The sequence below is a fragment of the Lineus longissimus genome, chromosome 11, assembly GCF_910592395.1.
Source record: "Lineus longissimus chromosome 11, tnLinLong1.2, whole genome shotgun sequence".
NCBI classification, from domain to species: domain Eukaryota; kingdom Metazoa; phylum Nemertea; class Pilidiophora; order Heteronemertea; family Lineidae; genus Lineus; species Lineus longissimus.
Window position 1 is genome coordinate 11,497,570 of NC_088318.1, and position 9,943 is coordinate 11,507,512.

General features: G+C 41.8%; 1 protein-coding gene across 1 annotated transcript; it reads right to left on the reverse strand.

The window, feature by feature from the left end:
- Nucleotides 1–1,013: 1,013 nt before the first annotated feature.
- On the reverse strand, nt 1,014–8,950 carry LOC135496160 (uncharacterized). The gene is made up of 16 exons (XM_064785313.1): nt 8,779–8,950; nt 8,207–8,377; nt 7,630–7,848; nt 7,206–7,316; nt 6,258–6,452; nt 5,776–6,000; nt 5,552–5,662; nt 5,209–5,364; nt 4,623–4,847; nt 4,214–4,324; nt 3,790–3,996; nt 3,295–3,516; nt 2,758–2,898; nt 2,175–2,384; nt 1,846–1,898; nt 1,014–1,521 (listed from the first exon to the last, which is right to left on the reverse strand). Exons 1-16 carry the CDS (start codon nt 8,849–8,851, stop codon nt 1,471–1,473), a joined length of 2,481 nt encoding a protein of 826 aa, XP_064641383.1. The 5' UTR covers nt 8,852–8,950; the 3' UTR covers nt 1,014–1,470.
- Between the last annotated feature and the right edge of the window lie 993 nt (nt 8,951–9,943).

Below are 9,943 nucleotides of genomic sequence, written 5' to 3' on the forward strand. Positions count from 1 at the left end.
GAGTTATATTGGGTTAAAATGAGTTAAGACGAATAAGGAGCTGGCATTTTGAACCGGGAAATGGAGTCAGAAAGGGTTAAAGTGACTTGCAAATGAATGAAATGGAGTCAGAAAGGGTTAAAGTGACTTGTAGCTGAATCGGGAGCCAGCATTTGAATAGGGAAATGGACTGATAGAGGGTTGAAATGAGTTAAGACGAATAAGGAACTGGCATTTTGAACTGGGAAATGGAGTCAAAAAGGGTTAAAGAGACTTGCAAATGAATGAAATGGAGTCAGAAAGGGTTAAGGTGACTGTAAATGAATCGGGAAATGGAGTTATAAAGGGTTAAAACGAGTTAAGACGAATAAGGAGCTGGTATTTTGAACCGGGAAATGGGTCAGAAAGGGTTAAAGTCACTGATAGTTGAATCGAGAGCTTGGTAGGAAAGGGTTAAAACCACCAAGTTGGGTTATCGGACTGTGGAGGGTTAATATTTGAAAGAAATTTGAATTGGGAACTGGGAATAAATGCTTAGCCCATTTCGTACCCAAACACACCATGTTTCAAAATGGGTACGAATAACGAACTGGGAACTGGGAACTGGGAACTGGGAGCCAACTTCACAGACCCGGTTAAGACCACTTTTAAAAAGGGAAGGTGGTTTGAAACTTCGTCATTTACAAAGAGATTTAGAAATAAAATGGTGAATTTCATCGGATGAAAGAATCTTTCGGAGTTTAATTCGCCCCAACAGCTGTAATTGTTTATGATACAATGTATATGGCGAAAATGAAATGTCCGTTTTGGCACCATCCATATGGGAGAATTTCCATCCACATTGGCGTTTATCCGGATGGGCGCGACACAGTCGCTTCCCACACCCCTTCGCCGCCTGAATAGCGGAGAACATGGTGAAAAATCATTGACAAAAAAGCAGTTTTTTACTTCATATTATTTAATTACGGTAGAACTCGACAACAAGCGAAGGGTGAATTATGCTGGTATTTTGGGTAATCGTTGAAAAAGCCTTTCCTGATCGCAGGATGCTCGCAAATTTCCGGTCGCAGCCATTCAATGAATGCCTGATACGTATTTGAATTCCTGATGGGACTGATGGCTCAAGTAATTAATTCGGCCGGACACGTACTTAGTGAAAACAGAATCAAAAGATTCTGTTGAAAACAGGTCGGTAACAAGGATATGATATTAAGAACTCGGTTTTCTCCTTGCACCAGAAATAATCAATGACTAAAATCTATAATTTGAAATAAAACAATTCCTCCATACGACCCATAATAATACTATATATGAATATGATGCGTATACATGTACATGACGCAACGGCGTCCGGATTAATCAGTACTTTTCAGTTCATTTACACGTTTGGAGTATATTCAGTGTGTTGTTGTTGAAGTCGTATTGCCTACATTGTCAGTTATTGGGGAATAATTTCCCAAGTGTTTCCAAGTTCGCCACCCGAATCTTTCTTCAATGACGATAGGGCGGGTGTCCTCTTTGCATTTGCATTTGCATCAGTAACTGAATAAATAAGAAGAAAATTCATGGAAGCGTAAAGTCGTAAATCGTATTAATTCAAATGCAGACATGCATAACAAGGTCTGCTAGAATAAACCACAGGATAACAATGTACATGTACCTTTTGGTATATGTAGTTTAAAGCTGAATAGCACTTGCATCCGAAGCATTTTCTTGCAATGAACACTATAAAAGCTATATGCAGTTAATGAAAGAAGGCGCAAATGGCCAACAATTAGCACACTTAGCCCTTGAGCAATATCGTATTCTTCGTGCCAAAAAAATCCGGACAAGGGGCTATGTTGGTTCAAAAGCCTCTACACTTACATTTGCGTTGCGTCCGTCGTTAGTCACCTCGCTCATGATGTAGCGGAACAGCTCTGCAACGGAAATCACAAATCAGCGTGTACATACAATGTAGCAGAGCTAGATAATACTAGTGAAAGAATAGCCAATGCGCAACTCCCGTGATCAAAAGTAAAAGTAACAAGCGTTTGGGTGAATCTTTAGTGCGTACTTGAAATTTTCGGTGATTTATCATTCCAGCGTTCAAAAATTTCATGTTTAAGATGATTTTTAGATAGCCGACTAAAGAAAGGATGACAGTGAAAGCTGGTAACGCATGTGCATATGTCTTTCTACGAATTGATTCCTACCACGTAAATCAAATCTACGGGTAAATCTTGGATCCATTTGGTTGTGGGGGAAGGCGTTGTTGATTAACGCTTTTGCCGTCTCGTCCGGATCGTCAATATTATCCACTACTGCGCTGATCCAATCGCTCAGGATACATGACTGACCATCGTAACCACGGTTGTCAAAGTCGCGATTTTCCATCAGTGAACTTAATTTTTCTTCCAACGTCACTGAAAGAATGAAGAAAGGGAGGGGTTGTTAGTTTACAGTTTGCATTTAATTTTCCCAAAAGGTTGTCACTCTCGGTGAAGCCAGGGCCACCTTTGATCACAAGACATGCTAGATGATCAACCTGGGCGACAGGTCGCATTCTCCAACCAGACGTAATATTCAAGCACCCCCTCTGCCATGCAGTTTATTGAGATGTTCAAATCAGGAATAAGTGAAGGACATTTGTAGTTGAAAATCTGAAATTAGCAAGCATATCTAATGCTTGGAATAAGAATAGCTAATAACTTACCAACTCCAGGCTGGTATACTTTGAATACAAGTATATTTCTTTGGTAACTACATGTACTGATACTGAATTGAAAACCAACTTACTGACAGTTTCAACGCTCACATCTTCTGGTTTCAAATCCGGGGTGTCGGGGATTCCATATTTGACCCGGATTGCGGAAATGAAGTCTTTTATTCGCCTTGCGTCGCTTGGGAACGCTTCAGCCATCAGACCACCCAACAAAACTAAAGGACGAAGAGGGATAAGTATAATTTTTACCGTGATGACGCTTGAGGCCGGTTCACGTTATTCGGCGCAAATTGCTCATGACTTTTTTTCGCAAATCACCTCTGGAGGAAAAACCACAGGACCAAATCGTGAAATCTTAGGATAATTTTTTCGGTTGCTTTATCCGGTTGGGATCAAAGACGACGCTGTAGGTACACACGCAGCTAGTCACATTCTACACTTCACGGTACTACATGTAGTATGTGTCGACGGGTTCAGGCCGGTTGATGAAAAGGGCGTATATTCTACATGAACCAATACAGTCAGTCAATTGTGATTAGTGTACAAGCGCCCCTCAACTTGCATAATAGGCATAACCCGTTGACACATTTTTATCATAAACTTATATATACCATCAATGGGCAACTCGACGGCATCTTTAGGCATGAATGTCTCGAGGACCGCTTCCGTGTAACAGGCATCATCTAAATCAAGCGTCTCCTTCAGCCATACGACCAACTCGGGTTTGTCCATGATAAAATCCCCATCAGCATTAACTGAATGAAGTGAGCACAACATCTTCTTATAGATTTCGCCGCGGACGAACTCCTCCGATGTGATGATGTCGTCATTATCTGTAATATAAACGTTATTTACACATTATATACGTGCGTTTCCTTCCGGTGGTCGCGTGTAATTGTGTTCCGTGAAGACATCCAAATGCTCGGTCTTTCTTCTAAACGTTCTGATTTAGAACGAAGATCGGAAACTTGTCTTCTGAATACAGTCTCCTTCGGCGGCTCTGGTTTCCTCCTAGTTACATTACAATCGCGCAATATCGTTTATAGATCTATTAATGTGTGTAGTTGACGCTCAGCTCTCAACTCAATAATCAAAAAGAAACCTACTCTCATCATGTTCAGTGGCAGCGTCCATCAGGGCCTTCTTGATCGTTCCCTTCATTTCAGACGCAATTTCGTCATTCTGATCAACCTCCGATACGATGAACTTGCGGTAGTCTATCATTGGGATACTGCCTCGTGGGCGTTTGATTGAGCTGGTGAGGCTATTTTGTAACGCCATTCGAGAAAGTCTGTACACATTTGTTCGCATCACTAGAAATAGATTGTGGCATTTAAAGCAAGGTGCATCACGCATGCAGTTAAGAACTTATTAAGGAAATAGCGGAACTATATACTGTACGTCATTTACGGAGCGTGATTACGACAAGATAAGAAAGGATCACCGTTTCCAAAAGTGATTTGTGATTGTGAAATCTCCCTCGTGATTACCTAAGACCCCCATATGGCGAAAAGATAATGAATTACTTACTATCCTCTTCTTCCTCTGAAGGGGCAAATCGTTCCATAATCTCCTTCACCACCTTTCGTAGAAACACCTTTGTCGGCGGGAATGCCATCGCGAACAGGCCATTAATAAAAACTGAAAGTGTAAATAATTGAATTAAAGAGAAAACGATGAAACAATCACAACCGCAAAATAAAACAAGAAAACACACGATTTTGTTTCTTTGGGGGACAAGATCACAGGAGTGGTTTTCTTGGCCCGGAAATCCACAATGCCACAGCTTTCTGGTGGCCAAAAAAACCTGCAATACCAATCTCCCAATGAGATGACGAGCCGGAAGTGGCCAAATGAACGTCAGTAAACGGTTGCTAGTATCAGTAAGCAAACGTAACCAATGGTGCGGCTAGGAGATTGCTGCAATGCATGTACCTACCATCAGGAGGCGATGCGCGGCAGTTCACGTCAGGCATGAACATGTATTTGAGGGCTATTACGCTCACCCCGACGGACTTGGGAATTTTCAATTCCGAGCTGAGCCACTGTTTGAGTTCTTCCATGTCTAGCAGACCGTCCTCGCCGCAGCCATTGGTAAAGCTCGCAGTGAACTTCCTGCGGAGCCTGCCGCTGCAGAAATCATGTAGGCTGACTTTTTCATCACCTGAAAAAGCAACCAATCGGTTAAACGATCAATAAATTCGGTCAATCAATCATTTGCCGTTTTGCAGGATAACCACACTTTTTACTCAATTGGTAAATTTTGGAATTGAAAAGTTGATAATTACCCGCCGGTGCGGTTGGCGTTTTTAATGATAGGCCTACTTCTGCTCCCAACCCACAGCGCTAGCCGGCTGTCTAAATTACAAAATACCCTCTAGAGACAACTGTAGGCTTCCAACCTCATGAATATTCATTTAGTGGTGTTGCCTTTTGTAGCAGACTGATAAAGTGTTATCGAAGATAAAATATTACTTCATATAAATTCCTCCTACTATGGTGCAACATACAGTAAAAAAACGTACCCTCCTGGCCCTGTAGCGAATCAATAACTTCTTCGATGTCTTTAGCTGCAGCTCCCCTGAACTTGGATACCACGAATTCTTTCACGTTGTTTTTAAAGTCGTCAGCCGAGATGTAGGGTGATTCACCAGCCATTGCTTTGAATTTCTTCGTTTCCTCTGAAATGACAATATTTCAAAGTAAGTAAGAAAGTAATTAAGTAAATAATTTTAAAGTAACTCAGTAAGTAAGAGGGCGGTATCCATAGATTATTGAAGACGTTTGACAGACGCTCGCAAGGCCATAGGCTCCGATCCGCTACGCTGGATAGTTGGACGGGCCAGCTAAGGGCTGGTAGACGCTTACCCTCTAGTTCGACTTCGTTCAAGGCAAAGACGGTTCTGATGGCCTTCCCGATCCAATTGGTGTATGAGTAATCGCTGGGAAATGCACGTTCCGAAAGTTCGAGTAAAAAATCTGAAGGACAAAGAAAATTGATAAATATTACTGCCGTTGTCGGATATCTTTGAAACTGGTTTTGATTGATCCTTGCCTCCAACCGAACATGATAAACAGATTAAAAAACCTACCTGCTTTTACCAAAGTGCCATCTTTGGCTTTGAACAGCTTCATGAGCGCATCGCAGCATCCCTCTGCGTCGTCTGCGAGTCCACAGACGCTTTGCAACCAAGCCACCAGCTCGCGTCTGCTTATCAAGTCATCACTGTCTGCGCCATAGTCTGCCAGTGATCGGATCACCTTGAAAATTTTATACATCCTTTCGAATTCTCGGCGCGACACATTACCATCATTATCTATAAACATGAAATATAATCAAATCTATATATGATACATGCATTTGCGGTGTAGATATCAAAATCATACAAACTGTTTTTAATTTGAAATTTATGCTTGGTTTCAATATGATACGTGTGGCAAGATTGCAAAATGATTATGTTGAAATATGTTCAGATTTTAAATGATACAAAAGTATCTAAATCTAAAATGTGTTTGATTTTTAAGGAAAAAAATGTTTTGGAAAACAATCTGCGTTCCGCGACCTGATACTTACTTGGGTCAAGTTTTTCAATTTCGTTCTTCGCTCGATCCGAGTTTCGACGTAGTCCCTCGTTTATTCGCCTTCCAATACGAACCTGGGCAGGGGTCCCCAGTAACCTCTTCAATGTCTCCTTGAAACGCTTTTTCATTAGAGTAACCGGAATAAAATCCTTTCCTCCGGATAACAAATTAAATTCTTGATAGAGATCTGAAATAGGACGGATTTACAAATGAATCCTTTCGGGGGGGGGGGGCATAACCTCAGACTAACACTTGGCACTAACGAACGGGGTACAAGAGAAGGAAGATACGACTGATTCTTGTGGAAACATTTTCTTACTAAAAAACAGTAGCGATACGATGCCGTGTAGTGAAACCCCCATAAGAATCATCCTATTGTCTTTGACCAGCCCGCTCGTACCGAGGCCGAAATTCCTGTTGATCCAAGATCCCATAAAACAGATTTCATGGGGTCAATAGGCCTTAACCAGCATGGGAAAATAAACGTAATGATAAATATAAATATAAATGATAAATATTTTGGACCATACGTTTTGTTACTACATGTATATTGATGTTTGAAACATCAGGCCGATGGTGACTTCCCTGGCAAGCAGTCTTAAGAAATAAAGGTTTAATAATGGGCATTCCAAAGAGGCATTTTCGACAGACGTCCAGTGTTAAGCTTGAGCTGCCGCCTGTTGCTGAAGTAATCCCCTCTGCTCACTCCAAGGTCACTCCAAGTGCCGTCCGCCTGCCCCAACCGGCTGGTAACTTTTGGTCTTTTGAGCATGTAACTCCGTTTGATATCATATGTGACTCACATTCCTCGACACGAACTTCTCTCTATTCTTCGGTAAAAAACCAAGAAGTCTTGAAATATATATCAAAGATGTTGTAAAGAAAGAATGATTTAACTGACTCGTGGTACAATGTTAAGTAAAAAATGTGGTCAACTTACTCGACCTCATAACATCGTCAAACTTAAACTTCCTCCTACACGCATGCATGACCCTGTTGACCTTGGACGCGAAGTCGGGAACAATGGTCCTGTACATTGCTTCAGCAAGGCCTGAAATCAAGGGACTTGATGAAGAGGAGGATGAAAATGTGTCTGCTTGCCCTTCTTGAGTACTCGGAATATGCATACTGTGGGCAGACACAAAACACGGGCATGATTGAATTTTTTTCTCGGAGAAAACATGGAATCAACCCTGCCCCCCCCCCCCCAAGAACAGGGGTTCAAACTAACGTAGACATGGCTATGGGTTGGCCTGTTGCTCACAGTATAGAATTGGATATGAATTGGCAGTTAGCTCACAGTATTGACATGATGGTGTATATTATGGTGGTTCGCTCATAGCATAGAATGTTGGTTTCCTTACTGTCAGTGGTGAGTTCAGTCTCCTCAGCTAACATGAGAACCTTCTTCATTCCTACAAGATCAGCATCTCTAATGGTCCATTCTCTTATCCATTCCAACAGCTCAGCATCGCTCATCTTGCTTACATCACCATCAGTGTTCTTTGCCGCAAATGTTTCTTCTATTTTGAAGAAGAGCTGGGCGTCGTAAAATTCATCAAGAGAGATATTGCCGTCGCCGTCTGTGGAGAAATTATGATAAACATTTGATTAATGAAACTCTATCTTCATCACCAGATCTCTTAACTTTACATAAACCTCGACTATCATTAAGGGTTGACCTTGCTAAAATGTGCACATTTTACTACGTGAAATCATATTATAGAAGAATGTTAATTTTTGGTACCAACAACGCCCATGAACACATAACATGGAAAATATAAGTTTGTACCTGCTCTCCCGAAGTCCGAGTCATCCGATCGGCGTTTCCCGGGAACGTCTCGATTCTTATAGTAGGTTTGGGATATACACCGTGAATTTGGTGCTTTTGCAAAAAAGGGCCTGTGAAATCGAATGGTTGTGTATCACAAAATGACCTACCCTGGTCCTTTGCGGCCATTCTTGCCACCATATTGTCAACTTCCTGTTTCTTGAGAGCGGCGTTGAGAGCTGGTTTACGCTCGCCAATCATTTCCTCCGCGTATACTCTGTACTCGTTCATTGAGAGGAGTGAATCTGGTCCGGCGATTTTTTTGAACTTCGCCTCATGTTCTATAAAAAGGAAACCAGGTGCAAATATCTAGTTAGGTTTCGCACGACTACGATTTAGTCTCGTTCATTTTCTTATAGTTATAAACTTTGGTTGCCTATGTCGGGTTTTCGTTTTTTGCCACGCTGCGCGGTGTCGATGTCGCAACCGTATCCGCCATGCAGGGTGGTGCTATGTAAGCAGTCAAACAGGAGTTTTAATAACATTTCAATGAATGTAGTTTGTGCTTTAGAGTAGAAAGTAACATTTCACTGTTATGTGTGATGTCTCGCTAAACGCCGCTTCGTTGGAGCTTAAATTTCGCCCACAAATTCAGCGGCCACGTCGGTCTTTGCAATAAACACTCTGCGATAGGCCTAAAAGGTAAAATGCGACAGATTTCTAGAAGTAGCAACAATCTAACCTGCTTTCTCAGCATCCGTCAATGCAATATGCTCCTTGACTCCAGCAAGCATATCTTCATACCGTTTTACCATTTTGCTAACTTTCTGAAAACTTTGTATAGTAAGATGCTAAGGGTACTGCCACTCCCCGAACGTCGCTGAAGCAAAAATGTGATTCCGTTCCTTGCTTGGCTGTCGCAGACCGAATAGTGGCTAAAGACAAGTTAGTCGCGGCCTTATAATAGGTTCGAATGAGCCCCTCCTAAAATCTTGTCTGTTCCTGCCAGACACGGCTTGTTTAATGCATGAGGACCCCGACCCTGGGTTATCGATGTGCAGCGAACTGCTATTGGAAATGGCCTTGCTGCATATATTTGTTAGGAGAAAAAAAAAAATCAATTTTATGGTGATTCAGCGGTGGTTATGGTCTAGTGATAATTCCAAGGCCAAGTTGTTGTTTACAAAACAACGTTCATTCTATCCGCGTGTTGGCGTTGTAACATTGTTGACTAGGTATGTAAATTGGTCAATCGGGATAAGGTTCAAAAGTTAGATTTTTCGCTTTTGGACAAAATCGTGTAATTGGTCCTCTCCGGAATTGTCTAAGGTAGAAAGATGTCAATTAACGGCTCCATTACACAGGCTTTGACCAGGCCTTGCTAAGTGGTCCGATCAGAATAGCTATATTGAGCATGCCTTTATTGAGAAGACAGGAAACGATGGCTTTCATACACCTATATAAAGACACAGGACTTTTTTGGTCATTTAAGATTTATTTGTATGACAATTACATGCAGAAATTATACCAAATCTTAGAAAGATATTGCATGCCGTGCCTACATCCGAGAAATGCTACAAATGTCTACCAATCACTATTTGATGAATTTAGCCCTGTATGGGACTACGGATCCTACCAGTGTTCTATATGCATTACACTGTAGAAGCATTCTATATGTCAGAAGGACGGGGGTTTGGGGGCTCCCCCATGTCGAACAGTTGTGTAGAGCTTGCACTACATAATAGCAAGCAGCATGGACCACGACCTTTGGCGTCTCTACTCTTTGCTCGAAGATTGGCGTACTAGTGCAGGTCCTAGGCTCCAATGTCAAAGCACAGATGTAAACAGGATCTTGCCTGTCAAGGTGCATTGCATGCTAAATTTGAGGAGTGCCGCTTTTTGAAGTC